This window comes from Saccoglossus kowalevskii, chromosome 12, assembly GCF_978046115.1.
Source record: "Saccoglossus kowalevskii chromosome 12, keSacKowa6.1, whole genome shotgun sequence".
NCBI classification, from domain to species: domain Eukaryota; kingdom Metazoa; phylum Hemichordata; class Enteropneusta; family Harrimaniidae; genus Saccoglossus; species Saccoglossus kowalevskii.
Window position 1 is genome coordinate 32,434,577 of NC_140652.1, and position 27,902 is coordinate 32,462,478.

At 32.3% G+C, this 27,902-nt stretch overlaps 1 protein-coding gene across 1 annotated transcript; it reads right to left on the minus strand.

Annotated features, from left to right (window-relative positions):
* Positions 1–1,067: 1,067 nt before the first annotated feature.
* LOC100372698 (protein-lysine N-methyltransferase SMYD4-like) lies at positions 1,068–27,833 on the minus strand. The gene is made up of 2 exons (XM_002740887.3): positions 27,718–27,833; positions 1,068–6,148 (listed from the first exon to the last, which is right to left on the minus strand). The coding sequence occupies exon 2, from the start codon at positions 5,946–5,948 to the stop codon at positions 3,939–3,941; it is 2,010 nt and encodes a 669-aa protein (XP_002740933.1). The 5' UTR covers positions 5,949–6,148; positions 27,718–27,833; the 3' UTR covers positions 1,068–3,938.
* Positions 27,834–27,902: the final 69 nt, after the last annotated feature.

The following is a 27,902-nucleotide window of genomic DNA, read 5'->3' on the forward strand; positions in this document are numbered from 1 at the left end:
TACGGTTCTAGAACATTCTCAATGACACGGAAGTGGTAAATAAGTCGTATGCGACAAATGTAATCGGTTCAAGTATGTCTAAGATATAGGTCCAAAGGTATGGACACGCACAGAGGTCAATTCATAAGTTCATGTTTTTGGACTGTGTTCGAACAGTGACTAATAATGGCTTGCCATTATTGTATTTAATTTCACTATTTTGATGCTTAAGCAATTTCTCTGGGTTTAAGTTCACAAACTTGGCAGGGAAACAACAAACTAAAAAAACAGAGAATAACAAGCCATGCATGGCACAGTCTCAGTTAGTTATCAAATTTAAGATATAGTTTTGTTTATAGTAATATAGCTGAAATATAACCATGTCAGGAATATGATTATTGAACATTATAATGATTGACATTTGTATCTGATTGTCAAATGAGTACTTGTCCATATTGAGAGATATTGCTCTGGAACAGCATTCAAAATCAACCATTTTGAATACATGTATATATATATAACATGATGTATAAAGAATATATAAAATTTGAATATAATCAGTCAAAGCATTTAAGAGATGTGGCTGTAGAAGCCCAATCATTAAAACAAAATGGCCGCTAGTCAGCCATTTTGAATCCAATCTGGAAAATAAAATGTGCATCAGGAACCCGTAATGTCTAATGTATGTACCAAGTTTGAACGAAATCCATCCATAAATGCCAGAACTGCTTGATATTTGAAGATTTTTTAGCATAAAAATTACCGCCATTCGGAAATTTGGATTAGGATCGTCAAACCAATAAATCTGTTTATCTATGATATGATGTATAATGAAAATTTAAAATTTGAATATAATCAGTCAAAACAAGTCAGAGATACAAGTCGAGAAGCCCATTCATTAAAACAAAATGGCTGCCAAACAGCCATTTTGAATCCGATCGGAAAAATAAATGATGTGCATCAGAAACCTGTAATGTCTAATATATGTATCCAGTTTGATATTTGATGATTTTTTTATGAACAATTATTAAGTAACATCAATGAGCATCAAAAAATCAGAAACTGCTGGAAAAAAGACAAAGTAGAAATTATGGTCATTACTGCTTAATCTTTATTAGAAGTGTACTTCAACCAGAACAAATGAGAACGAAAAAGATGAAAGAAATATTCAATTTGAATCAAATCAAAAATAATATTTTAAATGGCGATGGTCATTACAATAATTCTGATCGATACAGGAGTCATAACGACTTATACAAGGGATGTAAAATACATTATTTGTTTACATGTAATCAGAACACATGCTGCAGAATGACCATCACCCTTTAATAACAATTTAAAAATAGCCATAAACTGGTATTAATTTTAACATTTTTGGTAAAAATTATTGATACTGAAGTTCAATCATTAGTTTTAACACGACTATAATGTTTGACAGCAATTCAACATATCAGATTTGATTTCTGTGAAAATATGCATTGAGTAAAATATGACAGCCATTTTGAAAACAAATTTGTGAAATCTGGGTTGTCTTAGACTTGCATACAGTCCCCATTTTGTCCTTTTTTTTCAATAAAATATAATATTAAGGGAGTTTACAAATAGTGTAAGCCAGGTTATCATCAAACAAACAAGAGACTTGTGTCCCTTATAGATGCCGGTGATGATTGTCTATGGGTCAGTGCATGATGCAATGATTGACAGGCTCATTAATGTTCCACCAAACAATGTCAAGGTCAAATTATAATAAATGAAGCGATAAAGAAGAGTCTGTATGCTAGTTTAGGGTCTGTGAAGGCTTGACTTAAAACAAACGCCACTATCTTCGTCTTTCTCAGAAAAAATGATAATGTTCCAGCTGATGAGATATCAGCTATTTGCCATGGTTATAAATGTTCTTGCACAATATCACAAACATGGCAGTTTATTTAGTTGTTGCCATGGCAATTACAATTGTTATCTGGTTACAAATCTCAGTGGTTGAGCTGGTAGTTTTCAACAAGATGAACAAGTAATTTTTGATGGACAGACCACAGATGAACAAATAGAAGACGAATCACCTACGATGATAGCAGCTAATGATGATATCATTTTGGGGTTATTTCAGAACACATTGTCATGAAGTGCCAATTTAATACAAATCTGTTAACATAAGCATAAAGCTAGTCCCAGAATCAGCCTCATATTCAAACCAAGCCTCAGTAAGTTTAGCAATTTATTAGTTTGTACAATTTTTATTGTAAAAAAACCACGATGATTTTCATAGTACATGGATGACTAAAAAAATGTTTTGCATTTTTATATGTAGATAGTTTTGGTTTCACACTTTTGAAACTGTACCACTGGTCGAACATACACACATAAAAAAAGCTGAAATTAACATAAAAAGTGCAAAAATGCATTTTTTTAAAGCTTTACTTACTTTTTTAGTTATTCATTATTATCTTTATTACATTTTAAACACCTAATTAGAAATGTAAATTTTTCTACACTGCTGTAATAAAGCTGTTATCTATTTATCTAATGTATAAGGCAATAATGTAAAGTATAATTTGGTTGTGAAAAGTGCTGCCAGAATCTTAATTTACAAAGCATTCTATGAATCAGAGTCGGGCTGTGGAGTTTATTATATGTGTCCTTATAATTTGCACTGGTCAAATATATTACAATTTGTCACCAGAGTTCAAACCTAAACACTGAGCATGTCAATTTGGTTACCAAGTGTCTACTCGAATACTAAGTGTGTTAAGAAAGTATTATACATCTGTCATCGTAACGGCATAAGTTACAGCATGCCATGATTTTGCGGTATTTTACGGGGTATTTTCATCCTACCATATTAGGATATGCGAATTCTAAATATGGAATTACGTGCGTAAGCATCCTCTAACAATAAAAACAAACATGGCTGCAACCAGGGTTTGACCGGCCTCCACACAAAGAAGTTCGCTGATTCTGTTCTAAACTTTTCTGATTTCAGCATTCCCATGATGTATCCTTGGAAGGAAAACATGTATAATAAGGTTATTACAAAGATACCTCAAAGTATGCACTCAGACAGTAGGTCGTCGCATCGGCCGATACTCCTGCTGTACTGTCTTCGTGCATACTTTGAGGTATCCTCGTAATAACCTCATATTATAATAAGGTGATCACATCAAAAAGCAATCAATGTGATTGTGTATAGGTACAAATTACTGATATTCTCATGATACATTTTTTCTGACATGCAGTCATTGTTTTGCGAGATAAAATAACATGCCAGTGAAATGCATTTACAAGATTCATGTCTGTGCCTTCACTTACATTCTATCACATACTACATTATTGCTGAATGTGAAAAAAATACATTTCATAAGTTTCTATCTTATACATAATTATAAATAATCATAATCCACCATCAAAATTAGATGTGGTCAATGATCAGTTTCATATCTAATCTGTGACATTACAATGTGACAGGACCTCTATGTGACACTGCCGTATGCATTTATGTGACATTAACATCCATCTATGTGACATTAACATCCATCTGTGTGATTAACATTCAGTTATGTAACATTAACATCCATCTATGTGACATTAACATCCAGTTATGTGACATCAGCTATGACATTCATTCTATCTAAGAAACTTGTATTTTTTAGGTTCATCGCTGTAACATATTTTTATTTCAGCCAGAATTCATTTTCACTGGAAAGACATTTTGTATGTTTTGTTTATTTTCACTGAATTTTGATGAATTGAATATAATATATAGGATCAAGGGAATTTTCACTGGATTTCAGTTTCACTGAATCATCCCTTCAGCGAAAATAACATGAATGAATTCTAAATGAAAATAAAGTACTTTGCAGTATATTTCATTATCATAGGTAGCATGTAACCAAACAATGTATTTTACATGTGTTAATATTGATTATGGCATGTCACGACCGTTCCTTTAAATTAGTTCAAATTTAGTCAATAACAGTACAATTGGCAATGACATTGAAACATTGTTTCAACGCTTCCTGACAGTTATTGATATCTTTCCATGGTGGACAAAATAAATCATCCATCAGTATAAGGTGGGTATTCAATGTTGATTGCGCTCCTTCAAATTTTCCATTTAAAACGTTATTCCACACATCTTTGTACAAAGTATTGGAAGTTGCAAATCTTGATAATCTTTGCATTATATCTTGAGTGCACTGGCACTTTGCACACGTCACTGATTTCATGTTTGGCACTGCAGGAAGCTTTAGTAACTTGTGACACTTTTCACATTTATATTTGGGAAGTAGATCTTCGATGTCTGGATATAATGGCCAGTCGTGGACACATGCATCACATTTACACTCAAAAAAGTACTGCCATTTCAGTCTTGTTTGACGTTCTGATTTGTCATGCACTGGATATAAGTAGCCGTAGTTATCGGTTATCTCCTCACCTTTGTATATATTTCTGATTGCGCGAACAACACATGTTTCACCATAACAGTTACGTGTCACAACAGGGTCACAGGAATGATTGACTAAACTCATTGTTGGGTAGAGTCCAGAACCGACTTCTACAAAGTGGCATTTGGTGATATCTGATCGCCAAAGCTCATATTCTGATATCTCATGTGCATTACAAGGTATGGTTTGTAGATGCGTGAGCATATGACCACCTATAAAAATAGCCACGTCTTCTTCATTATCAGCACCAACTGATTGGAAAAAATTCGTCTGCTGTAAACATCTAAGTAAACATACAGCTTTGACAACTCGTTTGAATAAATCACCGGGTTTTCTGTCTTCAGAATGCCCAACTAGATTGTAGACGCTGTAGTAATTGCTTTCATATTCTCCATCTACAGTACAACCATGGAACGACTCGTCAGGAATATTCACATTTGCAGACTGCTCCCTGAACTTAAGAAGAAAGGCGAGACCAGTACGAATAATAGTTCGTAGCGCAAGATGACCCATTCCCAGACCTAATTCTTGGATTAAGTCAAGATGATGGCATTCCAGATTGTGGTACATCTCCCATGATGCATTGCGACATTCTTTACTGCAGTAGACAATGCCAGCACATTGAAGACACGGAATAGAAGCAAGAACTCGGATATAACAATGATGACAGTGACTCACATTGCAGGGCTGTAAGCCTACTGAGGAGTAGGGATTTTCAACAATCAGAACATCACCAACTTTGACATCACGTGTGGCAACAGCATAGCGTCCCTTATCAGGACTGGATTCAATGGTAACAGCACTAGACATGCAAGGAACATGCAGATTTGATCCATAGCTGAGCTTTGGTGGTATTTTTAATTTCTTCTGTAAACCAACAGATTCAGTCGATTCCATCATTTTCTGGCACTTATCAAGTTGTTTATCAAGACAAACCTTGAAAGATTTTCTCTTTTTTCTATCAAGTTTACTTTTATCTACCCAAGACATGGCATCTTTAAAACATGCTATGGCATCAAATTTTCTTTTCAAGTTATAAAAACACTGCCCTCGGCGATCATAAAGTTTATACTTGAGGTCTTCGGGGTAACCATATTCAAATGCTCGATCAATGTCATCAAGACAATATTCAAATTTCCCCATATGTAGTAATACTGCTGCTCTATTACCAAATGCTAGAGAAAGTTCCTCACAGTTTGATTCCTCTTGAATAGGAGCAGTCATCACACTTTCTGTGTATAAGTACAAAGCTTTATCAAACTGTTTTTTCTGAAATGCAGTGTTGCCTTTACTACGTAGTTTCTTGGACTCTGCTGAAGTCTTTTTCTCATATTTTGGTTCAATTTTAATAACATCTTGTATGCAATCCAGACTCAACCCAAATTTAATTCTTTCTTCATTAGTCTGAAATTTTGCAAATTCTTCTGAAAGACCATGCACATCAGCATTCTCTTTCAGTTTGTCCGAAACTTTCTCAAATATCACATTAAACTCATCACTTGAGTTGTCTAAATTTCCTTTCTCCATTTTTTTCAGTCTTTTATTGTTTCACTCACTACAATGCACAGAATTCCATTGTATTTAATTGTTGTGGTCACTGCACTGAGTTATTGTTTCACTCACTACAATGCACAGAAATCCATTGTATTTAATTGTTGTGGTCACTGCACTGAGTTACATTGTTTTCCATTGTTTTTTTTACTACACAGCTACTGCAGATATTCATTCTGAAAAATATAATAAATAAATCATATTATTATACATCTGTCTTAGTGCCATAATTTTGAGGTATTTTACGAGGTATTTTCATCCTACCATATTAGGAAAAGTGAATTCCAAATATGAATGATTGCGCACGTAAGCGTCCTCTAATAATAATAACAAACATGGCTGCCACAAGGGTTTGACCGGGATCCACACAAAGACGTTCGCTGATTCTGTTCTAAACATTTTGGATTTGGCATTCCCATGATGTATCCTTGGTGGGAAAAGATGTATAATAATAAGGTTATTACGAGGATACCTCAAATTATGCACAAAAACAGTACAATGTCGCATCGACCTCTGCTGTGCGTCGGTCTATACTCCAATTGTACTGTCTTCATGCATACTTATGGTATCCTCGTAAGAATCTCATATTATTACGATTTCATAGTGTCGCTGTGAAAAAAATCTACTGCTATTATAAAACCATTATAAACTTGCCTAGACATGAATAAATCAATATAGGCAGACAGTGAAGCACTATTAAGAAATAGAAAATCTGGATTCGTATGATATGCATCTTTGAATAAAATGAAAATTTCCCAAGAAATAGTAATGCCTTCATAGGGATATTTGTTTATGGGTGGCCCATTGAAAAATAAAATTCTCTCCAGTCGCTTTCTGTTTCAGGCCGATTTCTTGCTATCCGCGAATTTTCACAAGCCCAAATACCTCTCTATATAGCGAGTTCTAACAACATTACAAAAGCTGAATGCCACTTTAAACCAGCCCAGTCATCTTTGAAAACTGCTTGTGAACATATTCAAATAATAGGATTTAGGGCTACATTTGATTGGACATGTATATGACATCATGCAATTCTTGCTAAAATGTATCAGTCTTGTCTTTCACGGTCAAGAATCCAAACAGTCCAAAATGAGAACTAAAAATTAGAAGGTCAATTGGCTTTGGTACACTATAACTTTGTTATAATGAATTGTTTATAAATTGAATTGTTGAATATATACAATTTTAATAGGTAGTTATAGTGAAGTGTTCAGTATAATGAATCACATAATACATCAAGTTTGTCATGAGTGGGAGACATGTTATGTGTTCATTATATCAGAATATTCATTATAAAAGTGTTCATTATAACAAGGTTACAGTGTACTTAGAAATGTATGAAATAATACAGCGTTAGCTTGATTATTATTTAATACATGACATACACATGTGTGAAAAGAAGTATTATGTTCATATAAAGTTTGAGTAAGACTAGCCAGGGCATGTAGGATATTTAGCTCTGGAACAGCATTTATTATATTAGCAATCTGATTTTGAATCTGAAAAACAAACATCAGAGCCCCATATTGTTTGTACCAACATTGAATGAAATCTGTCTATACATGGCCGTGATCCAGAAGAAAATTAAAATGGCGCCATTCAGCCATCTTGAATTGGATTGTCAAATGAATACATGTTCATATGTGTATGATGTATATGAACATGCTTGGTCAAAGCAGAGATGTGTCTCTGGAACAGCATTTGTTTGAACAAAATGGCCACCATTCAGCCATTTTACATCCAATTATAAAAAAACAAAATGACATGCATCAAGGACCTATAATGTCCAATTGTATATACCAAGTTAGAATGAAATTCATCTATACACGACCAAGACCTGGTTCCGGAATGGCAGAAATGCTTGATTTTGATGAGATTTCAGCACAAAAATGGCCATCATACGGCCATATTGAATCATATTGAAAACCAATAAAAGTGTAAATATACTGTGACCATAATACCGGCTACTTTTATGTGAAGAAAATATTTTATCACATTTTTAACCAGTCTCCTATTTTATCCAGTCTCCTAACTTGTGTGAAAATTTACAAAAATAAACATTTTGTCATTTATCATTTATGCTAAAATGATTGTTTCAAACCATTAAACCAAGAAGTCAAAAATATCACTTTTTACTAAAAATGACAAAAATATTCACCAAAATTAGAGAATTGAAGATATCATTATGAAATGAACAAATCTAAGAGAGGTCTACCCAAGGTACATATACACCAAGTATCAAAGCAATAAGAATTGCAGTTTTCAAGAAGAAGTCGAAAAAGTAAAACATTGACACGGATGATGACAGATGATGCAATTGTTTTGAGGAGGGCGAAAAAAAAATAAAATTAATTCTTTTTTTCCCATTAGATTTGTGTGATTCTCAAAGAATTGTAAGTGAGATCCTTGATCGGAGAGAAGAAATTAAATAAAATTTTATTCCATGTATAACCTTATTTCTCATCTGCGCGAGACTTCGGTACTTTGATCATGATACTCCCATGAAAATGCAACTTGGATTTGTCATGCGGCGGGCGGTAAAAAAATGAAGATAAAAATAATATTTTTTTAGCATTTGTTTGCGCTTACAAGTCGGCGGGCACAAGAAATTACGCTGAAATAAAATTATATTTATTTCATTTTCGGCTCCTGTTCATTCGGCGGGTTCGCAAAACAAGGGATAATAAAAGTCAGGCCTAATAATAAATTGCATATGATGCTGGTTAAAAAATAATTGTTACCCCCCCCAACCCCCAAAAAAAAGCATTTGTTGCTCTGGAGTTGGAGTGGCCAACAAATCCCACCTTTCAAATATGCTAAAAAAAATGAACTAAACAAGACATGAATGTCACAGTCCCTGTTATTTAATTATAAAATAAATACATGGATCATCTGCAAACAATTGAATTAATATGTACCAACTCTACTTTCATTAACCCAGGTTCAAAATCTCAGAGTACACAAGTGCAACCAAATCTGAGTAAACCTTGATGTATCATTAATATCAACTTGACTTCTTTGTTAATTCAGTTCTTTGTATATGTTTATTTCATTATCACCACTATAATTCCCATCAAAATGTAGCCCTGACACCCCTCTACATTTTTCCACTGAGATTAGTAATAGTACGACTCATCAGTCACTGATTTAAATCAAGGTCATGACCAGGTCATGACATTACTAAAAGCCCTAGCATTACAATGCTCAGTTGCTCTGTCAGTGCAGTAGGGAGAGGTAATTTTGGATGAAAATCTTGAAAAAGACCCACTTAGGATTTTCAGATCTGGAAAAAAAATTATGTGCATATACTCGGCAGAGACTTGTTCATCAACCTGCCAAGTTTCATCGATATTTCAGAATTTCTGAGAAAATGTTGGAGATGTTTTAGAAAGTGCCCTTTTCGAACTGGAACTAAATAACATGTGAGTTATACAAAGCACATTCCAGACATAAAATACATTGTGATCATATATCCAATCGGGGGGGGGGGGGGGGGGGGGGGGGGGCCTTCTTCTTATTAACATTATAGCCATGCAACATTTGGCATTGTACAGAGCATACACACAAAATTTCATTTAGGAATGAATATTTTTTATAAAAAACATTTATAAACATTTTATGAATTTCAAATTACAGTTGATAAGAATTTGACCAATCACAATGCCATCACAGCCAGTCTGTGACCCATTGTGACAATTTTCCAGCTACCTAAAACTAACTTTTTCAGCACCAGTTCCCTCTTTTCATCACAAATTCACAAAATATATAGTCTGTACTTTTCTTCAAAAGATTGGGACAAAAATAGCCAAATTTTTTGAAGAAATTAAAAGTGCAGACAAATTGGGGCGAGAAAGTCTGGTGGTGAAAAGGCTAAATAAATAACTACAAATGATTAGTTACAGCATTGTAAATATATTTGATAGGATTTTTTTTCACATAAATCAGCTATGTAGATGTACATAAACCGTTACTAAACAAATTCTCAAGCCAATGAAAATGTTCCACTTCTGCAGATTTGATTGTAACACAGGGAAAAAGTTCTATAATTTTTTATAAAAATGTTCATACTTCAGTAAAATTGATGGCATAACTACATCTATCATAATACATGTAAAAATGATTTCCCCGCAATTAAAGAATAAATACAATATCTATATTCCACAAATACACTACTAGAATTACGGACTCGGCTGAAGCTAGCAGACACTCCCAGCAGACAGTGGAAGCTAGCAGACACACAGCAGCTTCAGTCTATCAGGCATAATAATGCTTTGAATAAAAGTTTATCACATCTTTTTGAATCACGTAATCATAGTTTGACATCAATATATTAATGTAAATAGCTAATATTCATTTAAACAGAGAAATTCTAACAAATGTACTCACTCCCCCTGAAAGTGTATCTCTATGTGCGTGTATAAAAACACTATTCCAAATATTTTTGGGGAAATATTGAGTGTGCACCTTATCGACTTATATGGTATGAAACATACATGTATTGATTACAATTTGTGATAGGTGATATTTAATAATTAGCAGACATTTTTAAAATATAGAAATCATAATTATTATGGTAGAACTGCTCTTTTTGCTAGCAGACACTAATTAAGTCACAAATTACAGTTAAAATATTGAGTGTGCACCTTAACCACCTATGTGGTATGAAACATACATGTATTGACAACAATTTGCAATAGGTGACATTTAATAATTAGCAGACAATTTTAAAATATGGAAATCATAATTGTGGTAGAACTGCCCTATCTATTTGCTAGCAGACACTAATTAAGACACTAATTACAGTAAAAATATTGAGTGTGCACCTTAACCACTCATGTTATATGAAACATACATGTATTGTCTACAATTTGTGATAGGTGACATTTAATAATTAGCAGACAATTTTAAAATATGGAAATCATAATTGTGGTGGAACTGCTCTTTTTGCTAGCAGACACTAATTAAGTCACAAATTACAGTAAAAATATTGAGTGTGCACCTTAACCACCTATGTGGTATGAAACATACATGTATTGACAACAATTTGTGATAGGTGACATTTAATAATTAGCAGACAATTTTAAAATATGGAAATCATAATTATGGTAGAACTGCTCTTTTTGCTAGCAGACACTAATTAAGTCACAAATTACAGTTAAAATATTGAGTGTGCACCTTAACCACTTATGTGGTATGAAACATACATGTATTGACAACAATTTGTAATAGGTGACATTTAATAATTAGCAGACAATTTTAAAATATGGAAATCATAATTGTGGTAGAACTGCCCTGTCTATATGCTAGCAGACACTAATTAAGTCACTAATTACAGTAAAAATATTGAGTGTGCACCTTAACCACCTATGTGGTATGAAACATACATGTATTGACTACAATTTGTGATAGGTGATAATTAATAATTAGCAGACAATTTTAAAATATGGAAATCATAATTGTGGTAGAACTGCCCTATCCATATGCTAGCAGACACTAATTAAGTCACTAATTACAATAAAAATATTGAGTGTGCACCTCAACCACCTATGTGGTATGAAACATACATGTATTGACAACAATTTGTGATAGGTGACATTTAATAATTAGCAGACAATTTTAAAATATAGAAATCATAATTATGGTAGAACTGCCCTATATATTTGCTAGCAGACACTAATTAAGTCACAAATTACAGTTAAAATATTGAGTGTGCACCTTAACCACTTATGTGGTATGAAACATACATGTATTGACAACAATTTGTGATAGGTGACATTTGATAATTAGCAGACAATTTTAAAATATGGAAATCATAATTGTGGTACAACTGCCCTATCTATATGCTAGCAGACACTAATTAAGTCACTAATTACAGTAAAAATATTGAGTGTGCACCTTAACCACTTATGTTATATGAAACATACATGTATTGTCTACAATTTGTGATAGGTGACATTTAATAATTAGCAGACAATTTTAAAATATGGAAATCATAATTGTGGTAGAACTGCCCTGTCTATATGCTAGCAGACACTAATTAAGTCACTAATTACAGTAAAAATATTGAGTGTGCACCTTAACCACCTATGTGGTATGAAACATACATGTATTGACTACAATTTGTAATAGGTGATAATTAATAATTAGCAGACAATTTTAAAATATGGAAATCATAATTGTGGTAGAACTGCCCTATCTATATGCTAGCAGACACTAATTAAGTCATTAATTACAGTAAAAATATTGAGTGTGCACCTCAACCACCTATGTGGTATGAAACATACATGTATTGACAACAATTTGTGATAGGTGACATTTAATAATTAGCAGACAATTTTAAAATATAGAAATCATAATTATGGTAGAACTGCCCTATATATTTGCTAGCAGACACTAATTAAGTCACAAATTACAGTTAAAATATTGAGTGTGCACCTTAACCACTTATGTGGTATGAAACATACATGTATTGACAACAATTTGTGATAGGTGACATTTGATAATTAGCAGACAATTTTAAAATATGGAAATCATAATTGTGGTACAACTGCCCTATCTATATGCTAGCAGACACTAATTAAGTCACTAATTACAGTAAAAATATTGAGTGTGCACCTTAACCACTTATGTTATATGAAACATACATGTATTGTCTACAATTTGTGATAGGTGACATTTAATAATTAGCAGACAATTTTAAAATATGGAAATCATAATTGTGGTAGAACTGCCCTGTCTATATGCTAGCAGACACTAATTAAGTCACTAATTACAGTAAAAATATTGAGTGTGCACCTTAACCACCTATGTGGTATGAACCATACATGTATTGACAACAATTTGTGATAGGTGACATTTGATAATTAGCAGACAATTTTAAAATATGGAAATCATAATTGTGTTAGAACTGCCCTATCTATATGCTAGCAGACACTAATTAAGTCACTAATTACAGTAAAAATATTGAGTGTGCACCTTAACCACTTATGTTATATGAAACATACATGTATTGTCTACAATTTGTGATAGGTGACATTTAATAATTAGCAGACAATTTTAAAATATGGAAATCATAATTGTGGTGGAACTGCTCTTTTTGCTAGCAGACACTAATTAAGTCACAAATTACAGTTAAAATATTGAGTGTGCACCTTAACCACCTATGTGGTATGAAACATACATGTATTGACAACAATTTGTGATAGGTGACATTTAATAATTAGCAGACAAATTTAAAATATGGAAATCATAATTATGGTAGAACTGCTCTTTTTGCTAGCAGACACTAATTAATTCACAAATTACAGTTAAAATATTGAGTGTGCACCTTAACCACTTATCTGGTATGAAACATACATGTATTGACTACAATTTGTGATAGGCGACATTTAATAATTAGCAGTCAATTTTAAAATATGGAAATCATAATTATGGTAGAACTGCTCTTTTTGCTAGCAGACACTAATTAATTCACAAATTACAGTTAAGATATTGAGTGTGCACCTTAACCACCTATGTGGTATGAAACATACATGTATTGACAACAATTTGTGATAGGTGACATTTGATAATTAGCAGACAATTTTAAAATATGGAAATCATAATTGTGGTACAACTGCCCTATCTATATGCTAGCAGACACTAATTAAGTCACTAATTACAGTAAAAATATTGAATGTGCACCTTAACCACTTATGTTATATGAAACATACATGTATTGTCTACAATTTGTGATAGGTGACATTTAATAATTAGCAGACAATTTTAAAATATGGAAATCATAATTGTGGTGGAACTGCTCTTTTTGCTAGCAGACACTAATTAAGTCACAAATTACAGTTAAAATATTGAGTGTGCACCTTAACCACCTATGTGGTATGAAACATACATGTATGGACAACAATTTGTGATAGGTGACATTTAATAATTAGCAGACAAATTTAAAATATGGAAATCATAATTATGGTAGAACTGCTCTTTTTGCTAGCAGACACTAATTAATTCACAAATTACAGTTAAAATATTGAGTGTGCACCTTAACCACTTATCTGGTATGAAACATACATGTATTGACTACAATTTGTGATAGGCGACATTTAATAATTAGCAGTCAATTTTAAAATATGGAAATCATAATTATGGTAGAACTGCTCTTTTTGCTAGCAGACACTAATTAATTCACAAATTACAGTTAAAATATTGAGTGTGCACCTTAACCACTTATCTGGTATGAAACATACATGTATTGTCTACAATTTGTGATAGGTGACATTTAATAATTAGCAGACAATTTTAAAATATGGAAATCATAATTGTGGTAGAACTGCCCTATCTATAAGCTAGCAGACACTAATTAAGTCACTAATTACAGTAAAAATATTGAGTGTGCACCTTAACCACTTATGTTATATGAAACATACATGTATTGTCTACAATTTGTGATAGGTGACATTTAATAATTAGCAGACAATTTTAAAATATGGAAATCATAATTGTGGTAGAACTGCCCTGTCTATATGCTAGCAGACACTAATTAAGTCACTAATTACAGTAAAAATATTGAGTGTGCACCTTAACCACCTATGTGGTATGAAACATACATGTATTGACTACAATTTGTAATAGGTGATAATTAATAATTAGCAGACAATTTTAAAATATGGAAATCATAATTGTGGTAGAACTGCCCTATCTATATGCTAGCAGACACTAATTAAGTCATTAATTACAGTAAAAATATTGAGTGTGCAACTCAACCACCTATGTGGTATGAAACATACATGTATTGACAACAATTTGTGATAGGTGACATTTAATAATTAGCAGACAATTTTAAAATATAGAAATCATAATTATGGTAGAACTGCCCTATATATTTGCTAGCAGACACTAATTAAGTCACAAATTACAGTAAAAATATTGAGTGTGCACCTCAACCACCTATTTTTATTTCCATATTTTAATAGATGTATAAATTGTATGTATTTAAATAGCTGTTCTAAAAGGTGTTCGCCTTTACTATCAAGTGGGCCATATGGATCAATTACATAAATTTCCTGTAGTTTAATTTTGACTATAAATATAATCCAGTGTGATCCCCTTAAATTTGAAGGTATATAGATATATTCATAATTGAACCAATTTGTTTGTCTATAGGGCATTGGTAACCCAGCATTTAATGAACTTGACAGTTTTTTGAGTGCCCAACAAGCATCTTGGACTAAAATTGTATTCTGTTTATTATTGCCTTCAACAAGAAGTCTTATGTATGATGTAATCAAACAGTCATCTAGCCAATGTCCATTTATTAGATCAAAGATACATTGTTTTTGACTCCCATGTGCGAAGCACAAAATGGGAGTCTTTACAGTTAGTGTGTCTGTATGTGTGTGTGTGTGTGTGTGTGTGTGTATGTGTGTCCGACTGTTCCACTGCTATCTCACGAACCATACATCGGTTTTTGATGAAACTTGGTACATAGATGCTCTGAACATATGCGCAGATTTGATTAGTTTTTGGTAAAAATCCGTCCATATTAATTACCTAATTTGCATGATAATTAGCTATTTTTTAGTGGTTCCATGACTGTTCCACTGATATCTAAACAACCACTCATTGGATTTTGATGAAACTTGGTACATAGATGCTCTGAACTAATGCTAGGTTTTGAATAGTTTTTTGGTAATAATCCATGGATACTAATTACCTAATTTGCATAATGATTAGTCAATTTTCGGTTTTTCCACTGATACCTCAAGTACTAATCATCACATTTCAATGAAACTTGGTACATAGATGTCATATGACACTGCACAGACCTGATAGTTTTTATGGTAATATCAGTACATATAATTACCTAATTTGCATAATTAATTAATTTTCAGCTTTTGATATAAGTAGTGAGCATTACATTTCAATGAAACTTGGTACTTACATACTCAAGGACTATGCAGAGATTGATTGTTTCGGATAAATATTTGTGCATATTAATCACCTAATTTGCATAATTAGTTAATTTTCAGCTTTTCCACGGGTATCTCAAGTATTAATCATCGCATTTCAATGAAACTTGGTACATAGATCCTTTAGGACTATGCAGAGACCTGATTAGTTTCAGGGTAAATAATTGTGCATATTAATTACCTAATTTGCATAATTAATTTTCAGCTTTCCTACTGATATCTAAAGTACTAATCATCACATTTCAATGAATCTAGAATTATGCAGAGACCCAATTAGTTTTTGGTAAATATTTGTGCATATTAATCACCTAATTTGCATAATTAACCAATTTCCAACTTTCACACTGATATCTCAGGTACTACCGTAATCATCACATATCAATGAATGTTTATACATGGATGCTGTAGGACAATAGACAGACCTGGATAATTGTGGGTTAAAATCTGTACATATTAATTACCCAATTTGCATAATTAACCAATTTTAAGCTTTCACACTGATATCTAAAGTACTAATTTCCATTTTAATGAAACTTAGTACAAAGATGCTCTAGGACAATGTACAAACCTAATTAGTTTGGGGTAAAACTCTGTTCATATTATTTCGCTAATTAGCATAATAATTCATAATTTTTTGGTTCTAATCACATTTCAATTAAACTTGGTACATAGAGTTTTTGTTACATTGCGCAGACCTCATTAGTTTTACAATCAAATCTGTTCATGTTAATTTTCTGATTTGCATAATTAGTTTTCAGCTAAGTAATTTCAAATTATTTTTAATGTGTTTCCAATACTCTCAGCACATGGGAGTTCTTTCTAAGCTTTCTTTGATTGTATATTTATCCCTACCACTAAAATATCATCAATATCTCGCATATCCTCCAACATTTTCTCATACTTTTTCTTTCCAATTGATATTACAATTTTATTTTTACCACAACTATTCATATCATTATCAGAGCTACGTTTGAATTTAATATCGGATGATGAATTCTGTCATAAAATGCTATGCATTCCTCTGCCTCACAACAGTCAGTGTGAAGTTTACTAAATGTACAAAATGATTTATTCTGTGGGCTGGACATAGATGTGAGTTCCCACTTCCCAACATTTTTAATATAAGTATTGTATTGTACGTTTCCAGAACTAACAGATTTACAAACAACAATGGTCTTCATTGAAAATACAGTCCTTTCACTTATAAAAGTTGGGAATTCATCGACAATCGCGGAAAGATCTAGATTTGCTGTTAGTTGGAAGTCAGTTGATGTTTTTTTTTGTGTAAAGTATTATTGTTTGTCCTACTTGAAAAATGTAAGGTTCTGCACTAGGCTTAAAACTTCTAAATTTATCTGGCTTTGTACATGTGTTAGAATTACATTTTGGATTCATAGGCTTTAATCTTATTTCATTTATTGCATTTTTAACAGATTCTTTTGTGAAATTGTTGACAGGCAGGGATGTAATTTCTTTAATACCACTTGTTGACACAGTTTGACAGTGCAGACAATTAAAATGTTGTAATAGTTTAATAACAAATTTCTTTTTACTTTGTGATGTTAGCATCATCTTTGTGTGTTTTTTGGCTTATTTCTGCTGCTATATTTTTAACTGCCAAACAATTTTGCATTGCTGATAATAAAGTGTTTTGCCAGTGAGGTATGGGTGAAATTTCTTCTTTTATATCTTTTTCAAAAATTATTATGTACTCATGATAATTTGGAGGAATTTGTGTAATGTGATAAGTGTCAGTATCATCACACATGATTGGAAGATTATCTTCAGAATATAATGTTGAGACATAGTGACCACAACTGGCTGTAGGGCCAGCATGAGATACACTTGACTTTATTATGTAGTTATTTTCACTAATAGGGTTTTTCATTAAAGGAGAAAGATCAATTTTGTCCTCCAGTTCAATTTTATTTTTGATTTTAGATAACCGTTTTGTTCTTTTATTCCAGCTGTGCCTGGTCAATAATATGACAAGAATATTAGATGTTGATTTAATGAAGGCTTGTGACGTGATTATTCGATTTTCATTTTTACATTGCAAACTCTCACAGTCTACGTGAATTTCCTCTCTTTCAAATAAACGATGTAAAATATCTTGCAGTGTAAAACTATCTTGTTTTCGGTTAGTTGGGAAGTTTAGTTGTATGTAACTTAATATTTCATCTGTTCTTGTTTTATGCCCACATGTGTTGCAAGTTCTTTCTCGTGTTATTATCATTTCTGTCTGTAAGCCCCTGTACTTGAGGAATTTATCAATGAAGTTAATATAAAATTCATGTGCATCATGTTGCTTCCTTAATTGTAATCTCGCTATTTGACTGCTAGACCTAAGTGTATTGGCCATATCTGTTTTTGTTAGAGACATTTTGGAAGTTGTTAACATCTTGTTTAGTAACTGATGCAAGTTGTCAAACGAATATCGTTCATTTTGTGATACTTCTATGAAATCCCTGAGTGTTGATTGATTTTTCATCAGGGAATTCTTTACTGATTCACAGTGAAGAATACTTTGAACAACAGCATTAAACCAACAATTATTAGAAAAGTTTTCTAATCCAACAACAACATTACTATTTGCCGAATCATTTGAATTGAATGATTTGGATCTGGTGTTGAAGGTGACAAATGATTTAGTTCATCTTTGATTAAATCAGGTGTATTATGCCACTCTTGGTCAAGTTCTCTGTTGAAGCGATGTAAATCGTTTGGTCCTGAACATTGTTTTGTATTGCTAATAAATTTCTTGAATGTATCTGTTGACGTAGTACTTTTAATTTGTCTTAATTTTTGCGAAAAAACCTTTACTGACTTTGGTGGTGTGGCTTGATAAGAAAATGTTCTTTGTTTGTTTTCTTTTTTTGCTATCCCATTGTTCTCTAATTGTTGTTTGCATTTTGCATTTCTTTCCAACGAGAAGATTGCTAGTAAATGCATTTTGTTGATCTTTTATATCCCCATATACATCAGAAATAAATTCATCCAATCTGAGTGTTTTACCGCCAAGTTGAATATTCTTTAAAATCCCCATTCTACGTTCACTATGACCTATTGTCCTTGCATTTCCCCTGTCAATGAAATTATAGTTTTTATTAGTTAATTTATTTGTCTGTTCATGACGTGTCAGATCTCCCAACAATAACCCAGACCAAAAAGGACATGTTGGTAAGTAATATTTGCACATAAAATCTGCTAATTTGGGTGAATAATGTGCATTTGTTTTGATCATTTCTGTATGTTGTTGATTTTCAGCTTCAATTTTCGCCTTTTCTTTGATCTCATTGAAATGTTGTTTGAAATTTGAATTGAATGTTGTAAGAAAATCCTCTTCAGTTTGTTGGGCTAAAACAGTTTTTGTCTCTTCTTTTGAAAGATTATCTGGTTTTTCAATGCAATATTTAATGGTGACCCCACCTAAATTAAATGTTCCTGACTTTTTGACTCCAAATGTTTGCATGCCTGTTCTAATGTTGGTGATTGTTGTTTACTGTGCAAAGTTTCATCATCAAAATCATCTAAGTTTGGAGAATTTAAAAAAAGACTCATGCAATACATGATGCTCAGATTTGCTGATTTTTCACTAATGAATGTTTTGAGTGAACGTTTAACCTTTTTCATGAAATGACTTGCACATGCATGAGGAATTGTTTTTTGCAAGTCATCCTTTCTTGATTGGCCATTGACTATACGCCAGGCTCTTTGTAGGAAAGTTTCTAATGTTTCCTGATTAAAAACTTCTAAAGTTGCCAAACGAAAAACCCAGCTTTCATCACTGTTAATTTGTAATGGTTGTGATATTTCATGAAATCCAAATATTGTTTTTTCTGCATGACGAAAACACTGCATCCAGAATGATATGTGTGGTAAGCTGTGTGCTTCAGTGATCATAAAGGAAAGCGGGAGATCTGGCCCTTGACCAACTGGATTTGCAACTGTTAGTTCATAGTAAAACAAACGCCCAGATGATAATGTTGATTTAAGACATCCACCAGTAGCATCCCAGAAAGCCACAACCTTTTTACTCAAATCATGCCAAAACCGGACACCTGCTTCAGTAAAACAAACAACAAAAAGTGGTGAGACACTAAAATGTTGTATAAACCCTTTAACTTTACAATTTTGTTGGTTAGATGCCATTTCATCTCTCATTGTCAGAATACTTTGTATTTCATCATTATGTAGTCTTTTACTGGTTTTGGCTTCACTTGAAATTTTCTGAAATACACTTTGAGTTTTACCAGTTGTATTTCTGTTGCCTGAAAGAATCTGTTTTCCATCTAAATTTTCCATTTCTGTTATGTAGTGTTTAAATGGCTTTGTACCAGCTGCAAATTTGTTTTCTAACTCACGTCTTCTCTCGCCACGAATGGGTCGAGCTATATTTTCTGTTGGATCATGCTTCATTTTTCCTTCATAATATATTTCACATTTGTATATTTTTTTCATTTTTATTGTCACTGTCACACAACAGTATTGCGACTGACAATGACCTCGTGCTTGGAAAAAGCAGCCCTTTGGATTTGGGGAATTTGTTGTTGTGACTTTGTGATAATTAAACATTATAGCACAGTATGGATTTGACTTAATTAGTGTCTGCTAGCAAATAGATAGGGCTGTTCTACCATAATTATAAATTCCATATTTTAAAATTCTCTGCTAATTATTAAATGTCACCTATCACAAATTGTTGTCAACACATGTATGTTTCATGCCACATAATTGGGTAAGGTGCACACTCAATATTTTTACTGTAATTAATGTCTTAATTAGTGTCTGCTAGCAAAAAGAGCAGTTCTACCATAATTATGATTTCCATATTTTAAAATTGTCTGCTAATTATTAAATGTCACCTATCACAAATTGTAGTCCATACATGTATGTTTCATACCACATAGGTGGTTAAGGTGCACACTCAATATTTTTACTGTAATTAGTGACTCAATTAGTGTCTGCTAGCATATAGATAGGGCTGTTCTACCATAATTATGATTTCCATATATTAATTTTGTCTGCTAATTATTAAATGTCACCTATCACAAATTGTTGTCAGTACATGTATGTTTCATACCACGTAGGTGGTTGAGGTGCACACTCAATATTTTTACTGTAATTAGTGACTTAATTAGTGTCTGCTAGCATATAGATAGGGCAGTTCTACCACAATTATGATTTCCATATTTTAAAATTGTCTGCTAATTATTAAATGTCACCTATCACAAATTGTAGTCAATACATGTATGTTTCATACCACATAGGTGGTTAAGGTGCACACTCAATATTTTTACTGTAATTAGTGACTTAATTAGTGTCTGCTAGCATATAGATAGGGCAGTTCTACCACAATTATGATTTCCATATTTTAAAATTGTCTGCTAATTATTAAATGTCACCTATCACAAATTGTAGTCAATACATGTATGTTTCATACCACATAGGTGGTTAAGGTGCACACTCAATATTTTTACTGTAATTAGTGACTTAGTTAGTGTCTGCTAGCATATAGATAGGGCAGTTCTACCATAATTATGATTTCCATATTTTAAAATTGTCTGCTAATTATTAAATGTCACCTATCACAAATTGTAGTCAATACATGTATGTTTCATACCACATAAGTGGTTAAGGTGCAAACTCAATATTTTTACTGTAATTTGTGACTTAATCAGTGTCTGCTAGCAAAAAGAGCAGTTCTACCATAATTATGATTTCCATATTTTAAAATTGTCTGCTAATTATTAAATGTCACCTATCACAAATTGTAGTCAATACATGTATGTTTCATACCACATAGGTGGTTGAGTTGCACACTCAATATTTTAACTGTAATTTGTGAATTAATTAGTGTCTGCTAGCAAAAAGAGCAGTTCTACCATAATTATGATTTCCATATTTTAAAATTGTCTGCTAATTATTAAATGTCACCTATCACAAATTGTAGTCAATACATGTATGTTTCATACCACATAGGTGGTTGAGTAGCACACTCAATATTTTAACTGTAATTTGTGAATTAATTAGTGTCTGCTAGCAAAAAGAGCAGTTCTACCATAATTATGATTTCCATATTTTAAAATTGTCTGCTAATTATTAAATGTCACCTATCACAAATTGTTGTCAATACATGTATGTTTCATACCACATAGGTGGTTGAGGTGCACACTCAATATTTTTACTGTAATTAGAGACTTAATTAGTGTCTGCTAGCATATAGACAGGGCAGTTCTACCATAATTATGATTTCCATATTTTAAAATTGTCTGCTAATTATTAATTATCACCTATTACAAATTGTAGTCAATACATGTATGTTTCATACCACATAGGTGGTTAAGGTGCACACTCAATATTTTTACTGTAATTAGTGACTTAATTAGTGTCTGCTAGCATATAGATAGGGCAGTTCTACCACAATTATGATTTCCATATTTTAAAATTGTCTGCTAATTATTAATTATCACCTATTACAAATTGTAGGCAATACATGTATGTTTCATACCACATAAGTGGTTAAGATGCACACTCAATATTTTTACTGTAATTAGTGACTTAATTAGTGTCTGCTAGCATATAGACAGGGCAGTTCTACCACAATTATGATTTCCATATTTTAAAATTGTCTGCTAATTATTAAATGTCACCTATCACAAATTGTAGTCCATACATGTATGTTTCATACCACATAGGTGGTTGAGGTGCGCACTCAATATTTTTACTGTAATTAGTGACTTAATTAGTGTCTGCTAGCATATAGATAGGGCAGTTCTACCACAATTATGATTTCCATATTTTAAAATTGTCTGCTAATTATCAAATGTCACCTATCACAAATTGTTGTCAGTACATGTATGTTTCATACCACATAAGTGGTTAAAGTGCACACTCAATATTTTTACTGTAATTAGTGACTTAATTAGTGTCTGCTAGCATATAGACAGGGCAGTTCTACCACAATTATGATTTCCATATTTTAAAATTGTCTGCTAATTATTAAATGTCACCTATTACAAATTGTAGTCAATACATGTATGTTTCATACCACATAGGTGGTTAAGGTGCACACTCAATATTTTTACTGTAATTAGTGACTTAATTAGTGTCTGCTAGCATATAGATAGGGCAGTTCTACCATAATTATGATTTCCATATTTTAAAATTGTCTGCTAATTATTAAATGTCACCTATCACAAATTGTAGTCAATACATGTATGTTTCATACCACATAGGTGGTTAAGGTGCACACTCAATATTTTTACTGTAATTAGTGACTTAATTAGTGTCTGCTAGCATATAGATAGGGCAGTTCTACCATAATTATGATTTCCATATTTTAAAATTGTCTGCTAATTATTAAATGTCACCTATCACAAATTGTAGTCAATACATGTATGTTTCATACCACATACGTGGTTAAGGTGCAAACTCAATATTTTTACTGTAATTTGTGACTTAATCAGTGTCTGCTAGCAAAAAGAGCAGTTCTACCATAATTATGATTTCCATATTTTAAAATTGTCTGCTAATTATTAAATGTCACCTATCACAAATTGTAGTCCATACATGTATGTTTCATACCACATAAGTGGTTAAGGTGCACACTCAATATTTTTACTGTAATTAGTGACTTAATTAGTGTCTGCTAGCAAATAGATAGGGCAGTTCTACCATAATTATGATTTCCATATTTTAAAATTGTCTGCTAATTATTAAATGTCACCTATCACAAATTGTAGTCCATACATGTATGTTTCATACCACATAAGTGGTTAAGGTGCACACTCAATATTTTTACTGTAATTAGTGACTTAATTAGTGTCTGCAAGCAAATAGATAGGGCAGTTCTACCATAATTATGATTTCCATATTTTAAAATTGTCTGCTAATTATTAAATGTCACCTATCACAAATTGTTGTCAACACATGTATGTTTCATACCACATAAGTGGTTAAGGTGCACACTCAATATTTTTACTGTAATTAGTGTCTTAATTAGTGTCTGCTAGCAAAAAAAGCAGTTCCACCGCAATTATGATTTCCATATTTTAAAATTCTCTGCTAATTATTAAATGTCACCTATTACAAATTGTAGTCAATACATGTATGTTTCATGCCACATAATTGGGTAAGGTGCACACTCAATATTTTTACTGTAATTAATGTCTTAATTAGTGTCTGCTAGCAAAAAGAGCAGTTCTACCATAATTATGATTTCCATATTTTAAAATTGTCTGCTAATTATTAAATGTCACCTATCACAAATTGTAGTCCATACATGTATGTTTCATACCACATAGGTGGTTAAGGTGCACACTCAATATTTTTACTGTAATTAGTGACTCAATTAGTGTCTGCTAGCATATAGATAGGGCAGTTCTACCACAATTATGATTTCCATATTTTAAAATTGTCTGCTAATTATTAAATGTCACCTATCACAAATTGTAGTCCATACATGTATGTTTCATACCACATAAGTGGTTAAAGTGCATACTCAATATTTTTACTGTAATTAGTGACTTAATTAGTGTCTGCAAGCAAATAGATAGGGCGGTTCTACCATAATTATGATTTCCATATTTTAAAATTGTCTGCTAATTATTAAATGTCACATATCACAAATTGTTGTCAATACATGTATGTTTCATACCACATAAGTGGTTAAGGTGCACACTCAATATTTTTACTGTAATTAATGTCTTAATTAGTGTCTGCTAGCAAAAAGAGCAGTTCTACCATAATTATGATTTCCATATTTTAAAATTGTCTGCTAATTATTAAATGTCACCTATCACAAATTGTAGTCCATACATGTATGTTTCATACCACATAGGTGGTTAAGGTGCACACTCAATATTTTTACTGTAATTAGTGACTCAATTAGTGTCTGCTAGCATATAGATAGGGCAGTTCTACCACAATTATGATTTCCATATTTTAAAATTGTCTGCTAATTATTAAATGTCACCTATCACAAATTGTAGTCCATACATGTATGTTTCATACCACATAAGTGGTTAAAGTGCATACTCAATATTTTTACTGTAATTAGTGACTTAATTAGTGTCTGCAAGCAAATAGATAGGGCGGTTCTACCATAATTATGATTTCCATATTTTAAAATTGTCTGCTAATTATTAAATGTCACATATCACAAATTGTTGTCAATACATGTATGTTTCATACCACATAAGTGGTTAAGGTGCACACTCAATATTTTTACTGTAATTAGTGTCTTAATTAGTGTCTGCTAGCAAAAAGAGCAGTTCCACCACAATTATGATTTCCATATTTTAAAATTGTCTGCTAATTATTAAATGTCACCTATCACAAATTGTTGTCAACACATGTATGTTTCATACCACATAAGTGGTTAAGGTGCACACTCAATATTTTTACTGTAATTAGTGTCTTAATTAGTGTCTGCTAGCAAAAAAAGCAGTTCCACCGCAATTATGATTTCCATATTTTAAAATTTTCTGCTAATTATTAAATGTCACCTATTACAAATTGTAGTCAATACATGTATGTTTCATGCCACATAATTGGGTAAGGTGCACACTCAATATTTTTACTGTAATTAATGTCTTAATTAGTGTCTGCTAGCAAAAAGAGCAGTTCTACCATAATTATGATTTCCATATTTTAAAATTGTCTGCTAATTATTAAATGTCACCTATCACAAATTGTAGTCCATACATGTATGTTTCATACCACATAGGTGGTTAAGGTGCACACTCAATATTTTTACTGTAATTAGTGACTCAATTAGTGTCTGCTAGCATATAGATAGGGCAGTTCTACCACAATTATGATTTCCATATTTTAAAATTGTCTGCTAATTATTAAATGTCACCTATCACAAATTGTAGTCCATACATGTATGTTTCATACCACATAAGTGGTTAAAGTGCACACTCAATATTTTTACTGTAATTAGTGACTTAATTAGTGTCTGCAAGCAAATAGATAGGGCGGTTCTACCATAATTATGATTTCCATATTTTAAAATTGTCTGCTAATTATTAAATGTCACATATCACAAATTGTTGTCAACACATGTATGTTTCATACCACATAAGTGGTTAAGGTGCACACTCAATATTTTTACTGTAATTAGTGTCTTAATTAGTGTCTGCTAGCAAAAAGAGCAGTTCCACCACAATTATGATTTCCATATTTTAAAATTGTCTGCTAATTATTAAATGTCACCTATCACAAATTGTAGTCCATACATGTATGTTTCATACCACATAAGTGGTTAAGGTGCACACTCAATATTTTTACTGTAATTAGTGTCTTAATTAGTGTCTGCTAGCAAAAAGAGCAGTTCCACCACAATTATGATTTCCATATTTTAAAATTGTCTGCTAATTATTAAATGTCACCTATCACAAATTGTAGTCCATACATGTATGTTTCATACCACATAAGTGGTTAAGGTGCACACTCAATATTTTTACTGTAATTAGTGACTTAATTAGTGTCTGCAAGCAAATAGATAGGGCAGTTCTACCATAATTATGATTTCCATATTTTAAAATTGTCTGCTAATTATTAAATGTCACCTATCACAAATTGTTGTCAACACATGTATGTTTCATACCACATAAGTGGTTAAGGTGCACACTCAATATTTTTACTGTAATTAGTGTCTTAATTAGTGTCTGCTAGCAAAAAGAGCAGTTCCACCACAATTATGATTTCCATATTTTAAAATTGTCTGCTAATTATTAAATGTCACCTATTACAAATTGTAGTCAATACATGTATGTTTCATGCCACATAGGTGGTTAAGGTGCACACTCAATATTTGTACTGTAATTAGTGTCTTAATTAGTGTCTGCTAGCAAAAAGAGCAGTTCCACCACAATTATGATTTCCATATTTTAAAATTGTCTGCTAATTATTAAATGTCACCTATCACAAACTGTAGTCAATACATGTATGTTCCATACCACATAGGTGGTTAAGGTGCACACTCAATATTTTTACTGTAATTAGTGTCTTAATTAGTGTCTGCTAGCAAAAAGAGCAGTTCCACCACAATTATGATTTCCATATTTTAAAATTGTCTGCTAATTATTAAATGTCACCTATCACAAATTGTAATCAATACATGTATGTTTCATACCATATAAGTCGATAAGGTGCATACTCAATATTTCCCAAAAAATATTGGGAATAGTGTTTATATACACGCACATAGAGATACACTTTCAGGGGGAGTGAGTACATTTGTTAGAATTTCTCTGTTTAAATGAATATTAGCCATTTACATTAATATATTGATGTCAAACTATGATTACGTGATGCAAAAAGATGTGATAAACTTTGATTCAAAGCATTATTATGCCTTATAGTCTGTGGCTGCTAGCGTGTCTGCTAGCTTCCACTGTCTGCTGGGAGTGTCTGCTAGCTTCAGCCGAGTGAATTACGGGCATAAATACGAAAGTCAAGGACAAGATAAACCCCCTACTGCAGCTGTTTAAAGGGGCACTCCGTGCGCGAGACAGTCCATGCCAGACTACTTTGTGCCTGCAATCTAAAGACAGATGTCTTTGGAACGTTCAAACCCGTCAAGTGTAACGTGTTAACACGTCTGCTCATAAAGAACTCAGACAGTCGCATACCACAGTTGTGGGTCATTCATTCATAATGATGGGCTATCTGTTTGCCCAAACATCGTTTACGATTACACGGAATTGTACTGTGAAAGCAGTTCTGATTTTAAAAGCAACGTTATTCAACTCAAACACTTTATTTCAACTTACCAGATCAAAACAGAGCAGTTTAACATTATTTATCAGGACCGACCGAGAACAGCAAAGAAAGCTTCGCCAGACTTCTCCATGTTGTTCGTGCTGCATTCTGGGTAGAGAGTGCCCTCAAGCACAAGCTTAGAATAATGCATTCGTTTTTAGTCTAGACAGTGGACTGACGTCACACTTGTCACTTT

Coding starts and splice junctions, on each gene's coding strand:
- LOC100372698 (XM_002740887.3), bottom strand. CDS start 5,948: ATGGAGAAAGGAAATTTAGACAACTCAAGTGATGAGTTTAATGTGATA.